General features: G+C 42.9%; 2 protein-coding genes across 4 annotated transcripts in view; one reads left to right on the top strand and one right to left on the bottom strand.

The window, feature by feature from the left end:
- Positions 1 to 6402, top strand: part of tmem204 (transmembrane protein 204) — a 29542-nt gene extending 23140 nt beyond the window's left edge. The window contains exon 4 of the mRNA XM_078417965.1: positions 3060 to 6402. Coding sequence (XP_078274091.1) covers positions 3060 to 3289 — 230 coding nt within the window. The 3' untranslated portion in view covers positions 3290 to 6402. The remainder of the gene's footprint in view (positions 1 to 3059) is intronic.
- ift140 (intraflagellar transport 140 homolog (Chlamydomonas)) overlaps positions 1 to 20419 on the bottom strand; it is a 73036-nt gene that overhangs the window by 39640 nt on the left and 12977 nt on the right. For all 3 annotated transcript variants that reach the window (XM_078417958.1, XM_078417955.1, XM_078417957.1), the window contains exons 8-18: positions 20293 to 20399; positions 18954 to 19102; positions 17526 to 17729; positions 17150 to 17222; positions 15760 to 15851; positions 13658 to 13785; positions 11169 to 11286; positions 10876 to 11012; positions 10246 to 10408; positions 9876 to 10007; positions 8892 to 9091 (exon numbers count right to left, since the gene is read on the bottom strand). In XM_078417958.1, the coding sequence (XP_078274084.1) occupies positions 8892 to 9091; positions 9876 to 10007; positions 10246 to 10408; positions 10876 to 11012; positions 11169 to 11286; positions 13658 to 13785; positions 15760 to 15851; positions 17150 to 17222; positions 17526 to 17729; positions 18954 to 19102; positions 20293 to 20399 (1503 nt within the window). The remainder of the gene's footprint in view (positions 1 to 8891; positions 9092 to 9875; positions 10008 to 10245; positions 10409 to 10875; positions 11013 to 11168; positions 11287 to 13657; positions 13786 to 15759; positions 15852 to 17149; positions 17223 to 17525; positions 17730 to 18953; positions 19103 to 20292; positions 20400 to 20419) is intronic.

Genomic DNA, 20419 nt, shown 5'->3' with positions numbered 1-20419 from the left:
AATTTCTACATGGTGAAACCAAAATGTACAAAAATGGCCTTTATTAAAATCTGACAATGTTTATTAAAATCTCACCACATGTAATTTTTTCTATTACAAATCTCAAATTGTGGCATACAGAGGCAAATGAATAAATGATAGGTCTTTGTCCCAAACATTAATGGAGGGCACAGTATATCAGCAGTGTAGAGGGAGTAGAAAGAGACAGAGGGAAGCACAGCTGTTGCTTTTGCAGCCAGTATGCTTATTGTGGGAAGAGGTGGGCTATGGGGAGGGCTGGTGATGGTGTTGGAGAGGCAGGGTGTGGGCTGGGTGGCAGAGAGGGAAAGGACGTGAACAGTGGAGTGGATGGAAAGCAAGAGGTGGGTGGAGCAAATAAGGTAGACCTGCACCTGCAACAAAATCATTGCAAATAAAAACCTTTGATCAGGAGCACATCTGATCCTATGGCAAAGTGATGCGGAGCGAATACTTGAATTAATATAACAGTGCTAGAAATACTCAGTGGTCAGTCAGGCATGAATTCTTGCCTGGCTTTGTTTCACATGCAATACTAAAAATGACTTGCAGCCAATAACCTGTACAGCTTGAGCCAAGCAAAGAGACCACTGATTGAATCATAGTCAATCAACTGATCAGAGCTGTTTCAACTCAATTTCCAAAAGAAAGCATTTCCTTTGAAGCGATAGCATTGGATCACGAATGTCCACTCTGTGAATATACTTGCAAACTGTCCTGCAGGATATCAGACTGGGCTCTTCAGAGAACAGGAAACTTGATCTTGGAATTGAACTGCAAGTTAACAGCCCCTCCCCAGTCCATTATCTGCTTCCTCCCTCCCAGGCAGATCCAAGCAGCTCTGCCCCTGGAAGCAGGGGAAATGAGATTAAATTATCACTCACTCATTACAAAAACTAAAATAAACCAGCAGTCAGTGTCATCCTCACGTCCCATTTCAATTGAGAGCTAAGATGAATTTCGATCAATGTCAAGGTTTTCTTGCTAGCTTGAGGTCTAAAAAAACTGCATGTCATTTACAGTCTGGTTAAATAAGTGAATGATAGACTAAAAATACTGGAGTAACTCAGCTTGTTAGGCAGCATCTCTGGAGAAAAAGGATAGGTGATAGGGAACCCTTCAGATTATTCTTCATAATATAGTGTTACTACAGTATATTTAATGTAAATCATCTGGACTCAGGCACAGCTTCTTCCCCTCTGTTATCAGGCTTCTGAACAGTCCTTCCATAAGCTAGGATGCTGTCCGATTCACCTCTACCCCATTGTGAACATTAGATTCAGTCTATAGAACGGATGTGTTACAATGCCAAGAACTATATTCTGCACTCTGTATCTTCCACTTTGCTCTACATATTGTACTTGAGAAGGGTCACCCATCCTTTTTCTCCAGAAATGCTGCCTGACCCACTGAGTTATCCAGCACTTTGTGTCTATTTTGAAAGCAAAGTGTGTCTGATGGTGGGAGAACTCCTTAATAACTCAGGTTGTAAATGCAAAATAAATAGAGACAAGGAACTGCAGATGCTGGAATCGTGAGCAAAACACCAAGCACTGGTATAACTCAGTGGGTCAAGCAGCATCTGTGGAGGGAATGGGCAGGTTAGGTTTAGGTTTACTATTGCCACATGTACCGAGGTACAGTGAAAAGCTTTGTTTTGCATGCAATTCAAACAGATCAGATATTACGATACATAGATACATTCAGTTCAAGTACACTAGACAGAGCAAAGGGCAATGTTTCAGGTCGGGACACTCTTCACACTCAAATAAATGCAATTGGAATTCAGGAGAATTTGTTTGCGTGCAGAAAGTTAAACAGCCTAGAATATTTTCCCTTCTTTTTTATGTTGACTGGTCCTCTGAAACAGGGTGAAAAGAGGCTCCCTTAGGGTATTAACATCAACATTGCCAATGATAGGTGAATGCCATTATTTCACATTGTAAATGTTAATGCAGCTCCTCTGAATGACGTCTCCAATAGACTGCCACACAGTACCAGCGTTTGGTACTGAGGTGGATACCATGGCATAAATGATCCATCCGTCCCTTGTAACTGAGAGCGCTGCAATGGATTCTCCTTTAGCATCTGTTGTCACAAAACATTGTGCATTGTCTTCAGCTTTTGTTTTTGTTGAGTTTAGTTTATTCTCACCTGTACCAAGGTACAGTGAAAATCTTTTGTTTGCATGCTATCCAGTCAATGAAAAGACTACACATGATTACAATCAAGCCATCCACAGTGCACAGATAAAGGGTTCAACATTTAGTGCAAGAAAAAGTCTCATTAAGTCCGATTAAATATAATTCAAAGTTCTCAGATGAGGTATTTGAGAGGTCAGGACCACACTCTGGCCGATGAGAGGACCGGGCAGGGGCCTAGTAACAGGTAGGGGAGGTACTTGTCGTCTGACCAACGAGAGGAGCAAGGATCTGGGAATGTGTGTCACTTGTGCTTCTCAAAGCTGCCGTTCACTCAAAGGGCCTGTGAAGGGAAATGACTTGTCTCAACTGAATCCTTTTATTTTGGGCTCCACAATGAAATCGCCAGCACTGATTTCCTGCCATCTCCTGATGAATAACTGTTTGACTGAGAAACACTAAAGAGGAGTGCAACAATAACAGCCCTCCTGGAGCATAGCACGCAGCACAGGAAGAGGCAGATGAGTAAAGAGTATCAGATGATTATGTAGGCCGAGAGTGCCGAGAACAGACAGCAAAGAGTAGAGTGGGTATTTCAAATTAACCCCGTCTGCTATGGCACGACAAGGATTATCGCCAGAACTGGGGCAGGGTGTAAGGTTTGTGCTACCCTCTCCACTACGCAGGCAAGGTGTGTTTTACAGCAAACATTTGAGAAATAATATATAAATTATCATGAGATAAAGGATGAGGAAAAGGGTTTAGAGTAGGCAGCAGCAGTTGAAGACTATTACTGTGGAAGCTTGATGAGCTGACCTGGTCCTTGACCTTTGAAAGTGATTGTTGGTATGTCTGCCTTTGATCCATCCTCTCATTAATACTTTTCCTTGCAACCATTAGGTTTTGTGTTGGTGATTGGACTGGTGACGTTCTACCGCATTGGCCCCTACACTCACCTGTCGTGGTCCTGCTACCTGGACATCGGTGCCTGCCTCTCATCCACACTTGCAGCAGCCATACTAATCTGGAATATCCTACACCGGCGGGAGGACTGTATGACACCCCGCGTTATTGTTATCCGCCGCTCCCGCCCACGCTTCGAAAACGACTACGTGGAGTCACCGTGCTGAGCAAACACAGAGGCGGTGCGCAACAATTTGCACACATGTTGGAGAATTGCCAGATCTCAGCTTACTCATGAAATAACCAAATTTCTGCTTAACAGCCTATGTCTACAAGGTTGGGCGAGTGGGCACATAGAAGGGGAAGGAGAAAGAAAGGCTTTCATCCCAACCACAACTAACAATTCTGACTTGCGATCCCAGCACATTTTCCAGGGAGCAATGTAAATCATGGATTCAATACACCACAACAGAACAGGAGGATAAACTCAGCAGCTGAAGGAAACAAATGGGCCTTGTGTATCCAAGAGTCTTTCACAGGGGTAAAGGCATTTCCTGTGATCCAATTCCCCAGGTTCTCATCTTCAGACAGTGTCTGGTGCACTGCTAAGATGGGCAAAATAGAGATAGGATCTTGTCTGTTCGTGACTGGGACACTGGGCCAAGGAATACTCTGAAACTGAATGAATCTTACTGCTCTCCCTTCAGTAAATATATTCATCTGCTCCCGAGCATCTGTACTTTATTGTGGATTTAGAGGTGTCCTGATTGTCAAATATTTATAGGAATAGTATTCAATAAACTAGACTTTAATTTAAAGCATCTAATTAGATAACACACAATACACATTTTATGTAACAATAGACCGAATCAAGAGAAGAATGGCTTTTGTTATGTTTCTTAAACTGGGAACCTCAGTGTACAACAGAACCGATACCATTATATCAGGAAAGCTTACATATGAAGAGCTGAAAATCAAAGAACTGCAAATCTTAAAATAAGAATAAAATATGTAACAGACACTCAGTAGATCAGGAAGATTCTGTAGAAAGGGAAATAGGGTTAATGTGCCGAATTAAAGAGTGTTCATCAGTCCTGCTGCATCAACTCTGCCTCGTTTGCGACAGACATTGCCTGACCTGCTGAGTGTTTCCATCATTAGTTATCTTTACCACAAAAGGCAGGATTTTTATAACATGACAACCAGCATTGGCAACCTGTAATCATCACTGTACTTTGAGGCAGGAGCTTTGCACACACCATTGGATGAGGTTGAAGTGAAGACATCTCTTGTTAAGGCTGTTTTACGAAATTTGCAGTAGTTTTTCAAAGTGTATTTAAATCGTACAGTATTACAATAAATGGGCCAATCCTAGGTTAAAAGCTCAGTCACCACTGTAGTTAGTTCTATCACACTTGGGTTGGCATTTAACATAACACTGTCATGTAATCAGTACATTTGCACTACATTAGAGTACACTCACCAGTAGTCTCTGCAAGTGCCTGCTGGACCAGGCCAGTGCCAGGCTTGCTGCATCTCCGAGGTCTCAGGACGAGGTCCACGTCCAGGCGTACCTCTACAGCAGTGTGTCACGGGGCTGAGCTTTGCAAGTGGCATTGGGCCAGGAGATGTGGTCAGTGACAGAGCCCGAGGTTTTCTGGATATTTTCATGGAGCAGGAGAGCGACGTTGATGATGAATACTGTTAACCCAGGTCTTTTTCCTTGGCTCTTACGCAGCGACAAGTAATATCCCTGCCTGATAAGGATCTTTGCTTCATACAGAGCAGCACAAGAGCCCCACCATTTTCACCTCCATTGCCCCACAGATGTAGCTGACAGCAACAGGTGTGTAGATGCTCTGAGGCCAGGTCCCAGCCCAGGACCACAGGGAGGCACCTGGTGGGCAATAGGTCCCAGTCTTTCTCACTCCCCACCCTCTAGATTGGCATGAGCACAAGTAGACTGGCATGCCACACTTCAGCCAGCTGTTTAACACAGTGCTAGACCACGTAGCTGTTCTGCAAGGCCCATGTAATGGCAACAAAGCATGTCTGTTCACTGCTCAGACACACATGGTTGTTTTTCTAGTGCATAACAACTGGCAAGTATAAACTAGAATATTCTAAAATGACTTCAAATGTCCTGTTGTAATCCGAATATTTTATTGGCAAAGTTGGTAACACTTAATTTTTGTCACATTAAAATTCAACTTTGTAACTTTTTTTCACTGTAAAAAAACTTCAAATGACCAGTAGATGGCACATACATTATTCAAGATTTATCTTGGCTAGGCACCAGCACACATTACTGCCAGGACAATGCCCAGTTCTATTCCAGTGACAGAAATTATCTGAAGATAGAAATTATCTGAAGAAGGACCCTGACCTAAAACATCACCTTTCCATTCCCTCCACAGATGCTGCCTGACCTGCTCCTTAATCCAGCACTTTGTGTTTTCTCAAGTTTCCAGCACCTGAAGTTCCTTGTATCTCCAGAACCAAAACCATCGGTCTGTTTTCTGTACGGATAGTGTGGAATACACAAGAAAAGTAATAATTGTAATTCCTTATCACTTTTTATACCAATGAAATATCTCAGCAGACTTCACTGCTGTTAGCTCTTGGCAGTATAGTTGAACTTCCAGTATTCCTGTAGCATAGCAATGCTTGCTGACACAGAACTGTGGTGCAAATCTCCCATGACAGACCTTCATCCACTATTGGAGTACAGATGTGGGCCGCTGACCTGTGGAAGTGCTATTATATAGCTTGCATCCAGATAGTCTTCCAGCTCACTTCTTCCTTGTAACAAATCCAATCGTGTCAGTTGCACTTGGAGCAATGAAATAAATACTTCCATGCACAGAGTTTTGCACACAAATCTACTCTGTTTCATCAGCTGGAATATAACCCAACAACACCTGGTGCTTATAGCACAGAAGTTGCTTTTATTGTTCTGCCTTGCTAGCCAGGACCTCAATACATTGCCCCTTTTGCTGAATGGTTTTAGCAGGGGCTAAATTGACTTGGAAATCGACTTAAATCTATTATTAGTTTAATAGCATTCATTGGATAAATGGTATTATTGTGCGATACAAAATGTAAGTATATCTGAGCTACAAATAACTTCACAAGTTTACGTGGTGATTTATTTTTTGTTCTTTAAGATGGGTCCCAAATAATTCTGGTAGAGGCTAGTTGGTTACTGAAGTATTTCAGACAACAGAACACACCTGTCGATGTGCTACAGCATAAACTTCTCTTGTGCAGCTAATTTAAAACCCTTGCATTTCCAAAAATCAAATAAAGTTATTTTAAGATTGTATTTACTGCAATATGTTCTCCAGCTTTACTATAGGTGTTAAATATTCCGAATAACTTGACAATTTTGATATAGCACACAAAGTCTTGAGAAACCAGCCAAATTGACCTTCAGTTAGTTCAGCGGTTCATAAAGAATGCTCAAGGGGGTTTGGAGAGTGTTATTTAATTCTGACAATTATTGCATATCTGGAATGAGGATAACATCATGTTTCCAAAAGACTAGATGTACTGAACATGCACCATCTGATCTGATGGTGGAGGTTGGTGTCAAACACTGAGCTGCAGTTGATGAGCAACAGCCTGACGTAGGTGTTCGACAATAAACACAACAAATGCAGAATAGCAGAATGTTACAAGGATTGCAGAACAGAGCTATCTGAAGTGGCGCAAAAAAGTGCAAGTGCAATGACGAAATAATCGAATGAGGTAACATTAAGAATAAGGGTATGCTGCAGCCTCTGGAAAACAGGTGTGAAAGAGGTGATTGGTTCAGGAGTCGGATGGCAGTGAAGAAGAAGCTGCTCTTTAGTCTGGACACCCGGACTTTCAAGCGCCTGTATCTTCTTCCAGAAGGCCGAAGAAAGAAAAGGGAATGGCCAGGGTGGCAGGCATCCTTGTCAACACATTCAATCTTCCTGATGCAATGTACTGTAGAGATTTCTGGATGGAAGGAAGCAATGAACCTGTGATGGACTGGGCTGTGTTCACCACGCTGTGCAGGTTCAGGCAGTCAAGAACAGAGCAGTTGCCATACCAGACTGAGATGCAGCCCATCAGAATATTTTCTATAGCACATCTGTAGGTTTGAAAGAATCCTCATGGATATGCTGAATCTTCTGAGGCACCCAATAAAGTAAATAGGCTGATGCATTTTCTTCAGCACTGCCATCAGCATGAAGAGATCAGGCTAGGTTGAGCTGCTGGCAATATGGATGCCAAGGAATTTGAGGCTGTTGACCATCCCTTCAGCAATTCCATTAATGAGCACAGCTTGTGTTCATCCCCCAACTTTCTTAGATCAACAGCCAGCACTTTCATCTGGTGGGTTTTTGTTCCGACACTAGTTCTTACTTCAGTCTAAAACATTCTTTTTCGCGATCAAGCCTGCTCCAGTTTAGGTATCCCACCACCTTTTTAACCTCAGTCTTGGAGGAAAAAACTCAGTGGGAGGTTTAGTGAATGGGAGAGTCCATGCATTGGTATACTCTCTACTGACTAAATCTCCCTTTCACTTTAATTATCATCAACCATTACCTTCTGCTCTCTTCTACTGAAACTACTTTCTAATCCACTTTTATTTAGACTTTTCCATAAAAGCAATCCTTTAATTGTAACTGTACCTTGTTGTATTTGCGCATAGGATAATAAACTCAATTTGACTCGAAAATGCTGAGAAAACTCCTCAGACCAAGCATCCGCTGTGACGAGAAACAGAGTTAACATTTCAGGTCCAAGTGGATCTCAGACCTGAAATGCCAACACTTTTTCTCTTTCAAGATGCTGCCTACTGAGGGATTCCAGCATCTTCTGTTTTTATTTCATATTTCATTGTTTAGTTTAATTTATTATTATTGCCAGGTGTAGTGAGACTGAAAACTTTTATTTGTGTGCTAACCAGTGCAATCATCCCACAATCGCACACAAGTAAAAGAGTGGAATGATTACAGTGTATAATAGTAGATCCCCTTCTGCGACAGCACACAGGGAGCCGGCAGCATCTTGCATCCATCAACTCGCAAGTCCCTGCAAATATCAAGTCTGATCATGAGCTAAGGAGATTTGTATCTCATCTTCTCACATCTGTAACTTTAGCGCCTGGTGTCATAGCGGTGCAGCGAGTGTCGGGATATCGAGGATGTAGGTGGCGGCCGAACCCAGTATGCGGGTCCCATGCAGTTTTTACATTTTTATTTACTGAATTCTTGCTCTCCTTTTTTTAAATCAGCCAAGTGGACGTTTATCACGCAGGTGGCTAACATCTACACAGACTACCTCAAATATAAATCCTCAATGACTTTTGTTATCTACTCAAAAAATTAAGTCAGGCAGAAACAAACTCTGACTCTTTAATAAAACCATACAGAGTCTTTGATTAAACAGCTGCTTAAAGTATCCTTCAGAACTAATGTGTCCACTACTGACATTAAGCTGACTGACCTAGTTACTCAGTGTGTCAATTGCCACAAAGTATTAGAAGCTACTAAAGTGAATTCTCGTTACCACTCCTGAGCCCTCTTGATTGAGCAATTTTCACCGATCGTGCACAACACAGAAACGTCAAACCACCTCAGATCACAAAATTGACAATTCTGCACCTTGATATCCCCATGCCCTGATTCATAAGCAAGGAAAGAATATTCATAAAACAAACAAGCTGAGGATCAGGCCCCATTAATAACCTTTCAATATTTAAAAAATCCAGTCCAGCATCTTGAAATGTTCACCATGAACAATCCAAGAAATAAGTCCTGGATTCCTTAAGGAACAAAACAAATGACCTCTTACCTCTTGATGAGCTTGATAGATTTGAAAGCTTCGTCCATGTCCCCTATGGTTAAATACAAGCTGAAGTTCAGCATAGCATCGCGCGTTGCCTTGTCACAATCCTCCAGCCCAACAAAGTCTCGTAGGGGTCGCCTGGCCACCACTTGTGGAACCGAAGGAGATCCAGACATAGATTCTGGGTCATTCTCAGTCTCTCCTGACTGGGATTAAATGAAGAAAATGTACGAGGTGAGAGAGCACAATAAAGTAATTTGCTTCATTTTTTAACATCCCTTCCATTTCTCCTCAAGGTCCCACAGTAGCAACATTCTTTTAAAAGGCATATGTCATGTTAGGTGTGATCATTGCCAGTGGACTCTTCAACAATTAGTATGTTTTGTGCAACACTGGCTGTAATCACAGGATCCTTCTAACATACACAACATCAAGTAGGACACATTCAATATTGCAGGTCTTGGAGACAAACCTATCACTTCAAGTATTTCCACGCCTTCAAAAAAAAAAAAGAGACTCCCACACACAAATAAACTAGCTTATTTTTGGATGTCAACTCACTGAAGACTGTCCTGGACCACAAGGTTAGAGGTAAACACTGGAAAATTATTTATTCTAATGCCTTCATAGTTTATCATCACAAATGGGCAAGTATGTGGCCAGAGGGACCAAGCTCTTGACTTGAAGCAGCATTTGGAATTGTGTCGGGAACCTTGATATCGTGCATCAGGAGCAGTGGCGGAAGAAGCAGACCCGACACAAACTATCCACCTGATCCATCTTCCGCCACCTTTCTCATATATTGAAGAGTTAGCAGTTCACACATTGGTCTCATTAGAACCTCACAAAACCAGAGTTGAAGTAAAGTCATCCTCAGTCCCCTGAGATTGCCTTGGAAGATGCCAATTTAAACATCTGAACATTTGTGTGAGGGGGAAGTATCATACAAATTATCAGGTGCATTGTGTTAGGACTAGACATTCTCTTTACCTTCTTGGAAAAATAATAATAAGGGACCTCCAGGCCCAGCAGGGCCTCATGGGATTCCATCTTGGGGAAGCTGTCTTGCAGCAAGAGGCCGTGTTCCTGTGTACTGAAGAACGATGCCACCATAACATCCACCTACCACAATCCAAGGGTGCAAGGGGAAACCATTTAATACAATGCAACAACACACAGATCAGCTGCAAACAATGATGAGGCATTGTTGGGAGAGCAACAATGAGCAAGAAAAAAGAAAAGCTAGATATTTAGAGACAAACATAAAGTTATTCATATAAATGTGCCTTGTGATTGGAGTCTTAAGTTAAAAATACCAAGGCACAGAATCTTCCCTAGAATCTTGTGACAGAATACCCACCTTGTACTCTGTGGAGCTGCTCTCCGAGCTAGCAGTAACGCTCGACTGCCGTGTCTTTGAGGCAGCCACAGCGGCCTCACACACAAACAGTTTGGGTTCATTCTGGTCCCAGAAATGACTGACTGGGTATCGTCCCATCAGCTCTCGCATCTCAGAACGTCCTCTGTAGAGTTAAACACAAAAATACCACACAAAATCTTATAACACGAATGAAGTGCTTTTGGCCATAGATGAATTCGTACTTGCTGCAATAATATACAGGACTGGCAGGATGGAAAGGACTAGTAGTGCACTACCAGTCTCATGCTCAGGATTCACCTGTGGTATTAAACAGGTCACCTGCCTTCACTTCTCACTTCCTCTGTGCCCCAAGCAGCAGCTCTTTCTTTAACCGTGACATCACTTACATAAATCCCTCGATCTCATCACCATTAAGGAGTCTCCCAAAACCTGTGTTCCGCTTTCTTACATATCCTGTTTGGCACCAATTCTCTCTTCTGTCTGCATATCGCTCAGAGACATGGTTCAATATAAGGAATGCCACTAACATATAATGTGTGTAGTTTTAAGTTTTCAATGTCAAGTGAAACAATTTTTCTCTCACTCAGCATCAAACCCAAACTTACTTACTTTTCCACTTCATTGTCTTCCACGTGAAACACTGAACAGTTTTCACTGCTTGCTTTGCCAATTTCAAAGTCAAAGTAATTTATAGTGTCCGTCTCCACATCATAGAAAAAGACCTTGGAATCTGGGCTGCCGTTTGTCTGGGGGAATATCAATACAATTCAACAGTATTCCAATTACTGCAGATCAAGGCAAAATCCAATCGTAAACACAGTGGCTATTTCCAAATGAAAAATATTTTACCCAACTAAATAGGCAGGTCTGTTTGCAACCAGCATATTTCTAACCACACTTACGTTTTTGATAAGAATGCTGACGTTATTACCATTGGAACTGCACTTCACCGATGTGATGCTCCCAAAACTAGGGATGTGCTCTGCCAAGTTCTTAGCATTGCTGTGAGGCTTTGCTTCCCTGCAGAACAGAGAGATTTCAGGTCAGGGCACCGACGCCAATTAATTTACAACCACAGAGATGCCTAAATGATGGAATAAATGAACAGTAGTTCCTTTAGGTTCTGTAAACTACCAGCAGAGCACAATAATCATTATGCACAAGGAGAAAACACTTTCAGCTACCTTTTTTTAATGTAATACCAGACGGGAAAATTAGGATTGATTTATTATTGTCAGTGAAAAACATTATTTTTAGAGTTTAGAGATACAGTATGGAATTACCAAGTCCACATCGACCATTGATCATCTGTTCACATTAGTTCTACGTTATCCCACTTTCGTATCCACTCCCTACACATTAGAGCCAATTTACAGAAGCCAATTAATCTACAAACCCGCACGTCTTTGTGACGTGGAAGGAAACCAGAGCATTTGGAAGAAACCCACGTGGTCACAGGAAGAACATGCAAACTCCATATAGATAGCACTCGAGTTCAGGGTTCTACCCGCTGTGCCACTGTGTACTATCCAGGCAGATCATACCACACATGAATACAATCAAACCATTCACGAGTACAGCAGATAATGTAAAAGTGCAGAATATAATTTTACAGAATGAACCCACAAATTGGGTATTTTGAAAGCGCAGATTGACAGAATGGACCACCTCTTGTACTACCATGATCTATTTTTAAAAACATTGTGTTTTGTACTGATGTCTTGTTTGTAGTCATTTTTTTCATTTAACTGTCCTGCAAAATTTTATGTTTAATTCCTGTATAATTTTTTACATATTGGTCTGTGCCTAGGTGCCTGTGATGCTGCTGCAAGATTGCACTTGTAATACCAGATTAATACAAGATTGCACTTGTCAGGAAAGCGGCACACTCAGGTATAAACTCAGCCATGGCACCACTGACTGTCAGAACAACACAAGGTGTAAAATAGTCTACTCCTGTTTAAACACCTTATGTTGATGGAACCACACCAGAAAGATGAAACTTCACACGCTGTAATGCTTTCTTCGTACTCTAGTATTGATGTGGGTTCGGTAGCATGTCTCACGTGGAGTATAAGTGACCTGCTACCTTTGGATTGGAGAGTGGAGATACCCATATAGCTACAGCCAAGTGTTCTCATCCCTCTAACCCCCTCCCAAGTTAACCCAAGAGATCCTATAGCATTCGTTTCTCTGGCGCCTCCTTCAGTGTGAGGCTAGACAGGGAGCCCCACAAATTCTATAACCACAAACAACATACCAACCAAGATCCATTGTATGACAATAAGGAAAAGAAAACCGGCGCATATATGGTGCCTTTCATGACCTCCGGATGTCCTAACGTTTTTTTACAGCCAACTAATAACAATTGAAATAAATTTTACAACCTGGATTATGGTCTCATAATGGAGTAGAACTCAAACCCATAACCCTCCGACATCAAAGGCAAGCAAGCCACCCACTGAGACATAGCGAGAGCTCAGGCAATCAGTGTTTAGTCTTTCTATTGTTTTTGTGTGCTAGTGTTTGTAATGTTAGATGCTGTTTACACAGCCCATGACCCTCATAGTTGCTTTATCTTTAAAACATCTCAAATGTAACCCCAGAAGAGCTAAAGACTACAAACAGAGAGAGACCAGAGCCTATGAATTCGAATAGCTGTCTTTGGTCCTGCTTAGTTGGGAAGTTTCAGCCAAGCACCCTCTAGTGTGGGAGTAATTCATGTCAATACTGCAATAAAATTTAGCACAGCGTCTTCTGTGTGCAGTCTCCACAGAATGGGGATTGTTTGAGCAAAGGGATTTCGGAAAGTTAAGATAGACACGGAAATAAATACATTTGTTTTTAAATTTAGTTTGAGGCAGGCATGGCAGGCCCAGTGACCTGTTGCAGTTCTAGTAGATGGGACCAGATAGGGTCACAGAGGTATCACTACGATGTGAAAGTGCTGGAGTAACTCAGCGTCTCTGGAGAACAAGGATACGTGATGGTTTGGGTCAGGAGCCCTTGTTCAAACTGATAGTGATAAGTGGGGGGGGGGATAGCTGAAAGAGAGGCAAGACAAAGTCAAGCAAGTGATAGGTGGATACAGGTGAGGGGAGTTTATTGATTGGCAAAGGCCAGCGATGAAAAGGCAATAAGTGTAAGATAAGGACAGAAAAGGTGATAATTGTGACGCCAGAGGAAGCAATATAGATGGAAGGAAATGGGGGGATGGGAAAGGGGAGAAATGGGTGTGAATCAAGGTGTGGCACAGGGCAGAGAGGGAGGAAATAAAAAGGGGGAGAGAAGGGGTGGGGGGTGGGGGGGTGGAGGGCTGTTTGAAGGTCTGTTACTTAAATTTGTCCACTACAAATAAGTTTAATTCATTTGTCAGCGACGTGTACAATACCTGCGGGAAAGATCGAAGACCTTCACGTGAGCTCTGTCCGTCCCCACTACCAGGAAGTTGCCACAGATCTGAAGATGACAGGGGTTTCCCTCAGTCTCACTGAACACAAGCAGCTGCTTAATTGTGCCCTGAAAGAGAGTATACACTCAGGATGATTGGCAGGCACCAAAAGGCAGCAGGCATCACACCTAGATAATGCACGACTTAAGCAAAGGACGGACAGGGAATGGACAGACTAAAGGGTCCCAACTCAAAATGATGTCTGTTCCATTCCCTCTGCAGATTCGACATACATTAATGCCTTGGATGAAGGGATTAAAAGTAACATTAGCAAATTTGCAGATGACACAAAGCTGGGTGGCAGTGTGAACTGTGAGGAAGATGCTATGAGGTTGCAGGGTGACTTGGACAGGTTGTGTGAGTGGGCGGATGCATGGCAGATGCAGTTTAATGTGGATAAGTGTGAGGTTATCCACTTTGGTGGTAAGAACAGGAAGGCAGATTATTATCTGAATGGTGTCAATTAGGAAAAGGGGAAGTACAACGAGATCTGGGTGTCCTAGTACATCAGTCACTGAAAGGAAGCATGCAGGTACAGCAGGCAGTGAAGAAAGCCAATGGGATGTTGGCCTTCATAACAAAGGGAGTTGAGTGTAGGAGCAAAGAGGTCCTTCTGCAGTTGTACAGGGCCCTGGTGAGATCACACCTGGAGTATTCTGTGCAGTTTTGGTCTCCAAACTTGAGGAAGGACATTCTTGCTATTGAAGGAATGCAGCTTAGGTTCATGAGGTTAATTCCCGGAATGGCGGAACTGTCGTACGTTGAAAGACTGGAGCGACTGGGCTTGTATACTCTGGAATTTAGAAGGATGAGAGGGGATCTTATTGAAACATACAAGATCATTAAGGGGTTGGACACGTTAGAGGCAGGAAACATGTTCCCAATGTTGGGGGAGTCCAGAACAAGGAGCCACAGTTTAAGAATAAGGGGTATGCCATTTAGAACTGAAATGAGGAAAAACTTTTTCAGTCAGAGAGTTGTGAAGCTGTGGAATTCTCTGCCTCAGAAGGCAGTGGAGGCCAATTCGCTGGATGTTTTCAAGAGAGAGTTAGATAGAGCTCTTAATGATAGCGGAGTCAGGGGATATGGGGAGAAGTTAGGAATGGGGTACTGATTGTGCGTGATCAACCATGATCACGGTGAATAGCAGTGCTGGCTCGAAGGGCCGAATGGCCTACTCCTGCACCTATTGTCTCGAGTTCCTCCAGCACTCAAGATTTTGCTCAAGATTCCAGCATCTGCACAAACAGATTGCAGCAGAGTGTGAACAGGCAACCAGCAGGTGCGTGGAAGATGACGTTTAATGTTGAGAAGTGGGAGATGATGTACCGGTTATTGTTTCTTAAAGGTAATAAAGGAATTGAGGGATCTGGGGTCACATGCATCAATCATTGCAAAAGGAAGAGCACTTTGAGAAATTATAGCATTTATAATGACATTTCATTCTCCTGCCAATCTATCACTATCCTCGTCACATACACAATTGTGGATATCAACAGAGGGACAAGAAAAAGGGAACATACTAAGTCCTTTAAAAACATGTTCATTTCTACTCTCTTCACGATAGGAAGGAGGCAGGGGCTTTAGATTGGGCCAGGAAAAGATTTATGAGAATGATTCCTGGGATGAAGGCTTCTAATATGAACGATAGATTAAAGGCTGGGATTGTGTCCTTTGAAGAACGTTACGGGGAGATTTGATAAAAGTACCATCAAATATTCAGAGGTCTGCAGAGAGCGAATAGTAGCAGTTGCCTCCCTGTGGTGAAAGAGGCAAGAACTGAAGGTCACGGATATAAATTGAAGACGAAGAAAATTAAGACAGGAGAAAAATTCTCCTTAAATTGGAATCTGGAAGGCAATGGCTGTGGTGGAGGTAGATTTCACTGTGGCCTGCAAGAAAGGGCTGGTGAAGGGTGTGGAGTTGCTCTGGAAGAGGGCTGACATTGCCATGATGGGCTAAATGGCTGCCTTCTGAGCTGTAACTATTCCACAATAGAGCACCACCCATCACTGAAAGGCAAAGGGCAGTCTTGCACTCACCTGCAGAGTACGAACTTGCACACGGTTTGGCTCCACAGTGTAAATACTCTCTTCGTGAACAACCACAATGGAAGAATCACAGGGAAATGAACCTGGAACAATACAAACAGTTCTCATTATTTTTGAATAACACTGCAAAAAGGCAGTGCTAAATTAACACAGGTACAACAAACATTTAAGAAGATAAGGTACATTAATCACGATTGCAAGGGAATTAGAGTTAAAGAGTACTGAAACTTTTCTCCTGGTGAGAATCTAGAACCTGGGCTCATGGCCTCAGGTTAGGAATAGGAATAGGAATACTTTAATAGTCACATGTGACTAGGCACAGTGAGATTCTTTGCTTGCATACACAATGTACACAAATAGAGGTCACCTAGGGCGCTGACAAAGTTACAAAGCATCCCTTTTGTCCCACTAAACCCCCCCCCCAACAGTTCAACCACGCCGTGTCCTCATTATCCTTTCCCCCCTCTCCCCCCCTTGTTCATTGTTCACCCCCCACCTCCTCCCTCACAGCGGTTCCCCTATGCTGGGTCGTTCATTGTTCTTCCCCTCCCCCTCATGGCGGTTCCTCCACGCTCTCATTGACCGTCGGTCGACCCGCGAGGCATCACCGCCAGGCTTCACCACCGCCAAGGCCCCATCGTCGCGAGGCTTCACTGCTGCCGACGCTCCACTTCACACCTCTGTGGTGGCAACCCGAGCCTCAGCCGCAGGCTCAGTTGGCCGCTTCGCCCGACCTGGGCTTCTACCCACGAGGCCCTGGCCGGGCCCCGACCCAGGCTTCTACGCGGCAATCTGGGTTAACGGCTCAGTTAGTTTGGTTAAATGGAGGAGAAACTTTATTAATATTTGTATTTTCTGCCCTTGGGGACTGTGAGACCTAATCATTCACTATGTCCAAGAGAGGTGGTCAGATGTTGAAATACAATGGGTACGAAGGAACATTGGGATCAGGAGGAAAGTAGGCTCTGTAGAAGTTCCATCATGAGAGTGAATGGTTGGGTAGGTTCAATGGATGGCATGGCCAATTTCTATATCTGTTGTTTAGATTCTTACATTAACAGTGAAAAGTGCCTTGGGATGTACGTTGAGGCTAATGACAAAGGGGTATTCTTTCAATACCAACCCCAGCTACATATTCAAATTCCCAAACCAGCCGTTTCCGCTAATAGCCTCAGGGCCAGATATTATATTGGCACAATTACTAATTTCACAATCTTTCAGGTATTATTTCTAGCGGTAAAGTTCACAGATCCATTTTGATTCAACACAATCCTTGCACGTATTTGGGTATAAAGAGCAGCCCCTTTGAATTATTTTTGTTCAGAAAGAATCAGTATTAATTAAGTTGCTGATTGACCTAATTTGATTAAAATAAGGTTACCTGCATTCCTCAGTGATGGTCCAAACTGTTCAAAAACACTGACATGTTTCCCATTCCACACCACTACCATCTCCTGTAATACCAGAAAATAGAGGTTTTACTCAAATTCAGTGCTAAATTCTTCAATGTAGGTGCTTCATCTAACTTGAATCAAAACACCATATTGTAAGCACATTATCAGCCTCAAAATAGCAGCTTGTCAATAGCCCTGGAACTCCTTCACACCATTTGAGACTCATGTCATGAATAAAATGTCACTGATGAACTTGAACAGCAGTTGGTGCATTCATCTGCCACTGTAGGATCCAGGGGTATACATGAAGATAAGCCTGTATCGTTCCCCTTATGAAGGGGTGCATTGATTTCAGCTTCTTACCTTGGTGACATAAACCCCTTTGACGTGTATGTCCGCTCGCAGCATCTGATGGTTTCCGGATGAGAAGAAGCTGACGCTGAGCTGGTTGGGAGCCACCTGTACCGCTGCAACTTGCTGGTTGAAGTGAGCAGACATCATCTGCTCGCTGAGGATGAGAACGGTGCCAGCACTGTTCACCGAGAGCAGGTTCTTACTGGAGCCCCACTAAACAAACAGGACACACACAAAGCATCACCGAAGGTGGTAAAAAACCTGGCAAGACTCGCCTTCTTCACTAAACATTGGAAACGATTATTATCGGTTGCGTTACACACACCATTTATTTCACCAACTCTGCAGGAAAGTGCACAGAAAGTAACCAGTGTTTTTCTAGAGATTGCAAAATACCAAGCCTTTCAATGTAGAAACAAGGAACTGCAGATGCTGGTTTACAAAAAAAAGACTCAAAGCATTGGAGTAACAAAACGGGTCAGGCAGTTTCACTGGAGAACATGGATAGGTAACGTTTTGGATCAAGACCCTTCTTCAGACCAGAAACGTCATCCATCCATGTACCCCAGAGATGCTGCCTGACTCGCTGAGTTACTCAAACACTTTGTGTATTAATCAGCATCTGCAGTTCCTTGTTTTTACAATTTTACTCCACAAATCTCCTTCAAAAATACTTTGCAGGAAAGCCTGAATGTTTGGGATCTCACAAGAATCTCATTCAGTGTGCAAAGAATGCATTAAATTTACTCCCCTAACACAAATGGCAATGGTACAGCAATTGCATTGCAAAGCACATATTGTGTCCAACAAGTAACTGAAATTTTCCCAAACCCCGGCTTGAATGGCCACCAGAACATAGAATAATACTGTACAGGTACAGGATACAATGCCAAGTTAAACTAATCTTCTCTGCCTGCATATGATTCATATCCTTCCACTTCCTGCATGTACATGTATCTATCTAAAAGCCTCTTCAATGCCACTATCCTATCGGCCTCCACCACCACCTCGAGCAGCACGTGCCAGGGACCCGCCACTCACTGTGTAAAAAACATGTCCCACACATCTCCTTTAAAGCTATACGAGAACAAGGCACTGCAGATGCTGGTTTACACCAAAGATAGACACAAAGTGCTGCAGTAACTCAGCGGGTCAGGCAGCATCTTTGGAGAACTTGGATAGGCAACGTTTCAGGTCGGAACTGAAGAAGGGTTCCGACCCAAAACGCCAATGAGTTACTGCACCATTTTGTGTCTATCTCTCCTTGTAGCTAATACTTTATAGCTGACAGAAAATGAGAAATTACTGAAATAACCGGCAGCCAGAAATGTGCCAGCAAGAGCAGAATCTAGCTTCTTTGTGCAGGTACCAAAGATTATGCCATGTGGCACTGTGGGCAAGAGGAATTGGAGCCTGCATATTCTTCACCTCCATTACCTTCAGCTGTATTATAATTCCTTCAAGATCAATTGGGGCCTGCAGTTTCCATCGGTCCTTCCCCTGAATGCTGGAACCACTGATATTGCTGACGACAGCTCTTCGCCACATGGCAATCTGTCCTTTACTGGTGCCAGCTGCTAGGATGCCTAGGAAACAACACGTTATTCTTCTAATCAGATCCAATTAAGCTACTGCTTCCGGTTCAATGAGATTCAAAATGTGTATTGTGTTGAATATTCAAATGTCTCTGCACTTGAAACCCTTTATTCCAATTACAATACCAACATGTACAAAATATTTTCTTGCTCTAGTCCCCACATATTCATGTATGATGTGAGTGACGGAGTAATGAATGGTTTTATGAAAACCAGGTTCAGGAATAGCTTTTCCCCCAGCAACCATAAGGCTCTTGAACGCTACACAACACAAACTTCAACCATTAGTTCCATGGCATTGAATCTGGTTGCTCCATGGATCAGGGAGGTTTTGCACTAGCATTGTGGTTATTAGTTTAGTTTAATAATGCAGCGTGGAAACAGGCCCTTCAGCCCTCCAAGTCAACACTGACCATTGATCACTTGTTCACACTGGTTCCACGTTATCCCACTTTCACATCCACTCCATACACACAGAGGGCAATTTACAGAGGCCAATTTACAGAGGCCAATTAACTTACAAACCTGCACATGTTTTGGATGTGGGAAGAAACTGGAGCAGTCAAAGGAAACCCACAGGGAGAACTTGCAAACTCCACACAGACAGCACTCGAGATCAGGATCAAACCAGGGTCTATGGCGCTGTGAGGCAGCAGCTCTGCCACTGCGTGCTGCCCTATTAGTTTAGATTTTTTTTTCAAATTAGATATTATCTGTGTGTATTGTGTTTACAGGCCTGTTGTGCTGCTGCAAATAAGAATTTCATTGTTCAGTTGTCTGCACATATGACAATTAAACACTCTTGACTCTTGATTAAGACTGATTTTATTGGTTGTCTGAAACTTGCAAAAAAAGTGAAACTTGGCTCTCATCTATAATTTCAACTGGTGAATGTACTACCAACGTGATATTGTCGAGCACATTTATTACAAACTAATCAGCAGGTTGCAGATTGAACTAGTGAGCAATGTCAGAGCAGACAAGGGAAGGCAGTGGTGAGTGGGCTGGAGGTGGGGAAAGGTGGGAGTAAGAGCAGAACCAGGCCTGTTCATTTAATTCAGACCTGGATGACTGATTTATGATGCGCTTTCAAGAACCGCTCCGTTTTGCAGAATTTAGTTTTCTCAGGCACACTAAAGAGTATGAAGAAAATAAAAAGCTGCCCCAAAATACAGACCTACCTTTACTTTCACAGTAGGAGATACAATTGATGCTTTCGCCAGTGCTAAACCCCAGGTGTTCATCCAGTGTGAGGGTATAATTTTCATCTCTATCCAAATCCCAGAGTCTGATGATAAAGCAGAACAA

Source organism: Rhinoraja longicauda, chromosome 21, assembly GCF_053455715.1.
Source record: "Rhinoraja longicauda isolate Sanriku21f chromosome 21, sRhiLon1.1, whole genome shotgun sequence".
Classification (NCBI taxonomy): Eukaryota; Metazoa; Chordata; class Chondrichthyes; order Rajiformes; family Arhynchobatidae; genus Rhinoraja; species Rhinoraja longicauda.
Note: the sequence above shows the minus strand (reverse complement) of the source record. Positions and strands in the feature narration are given on the sequence as shown.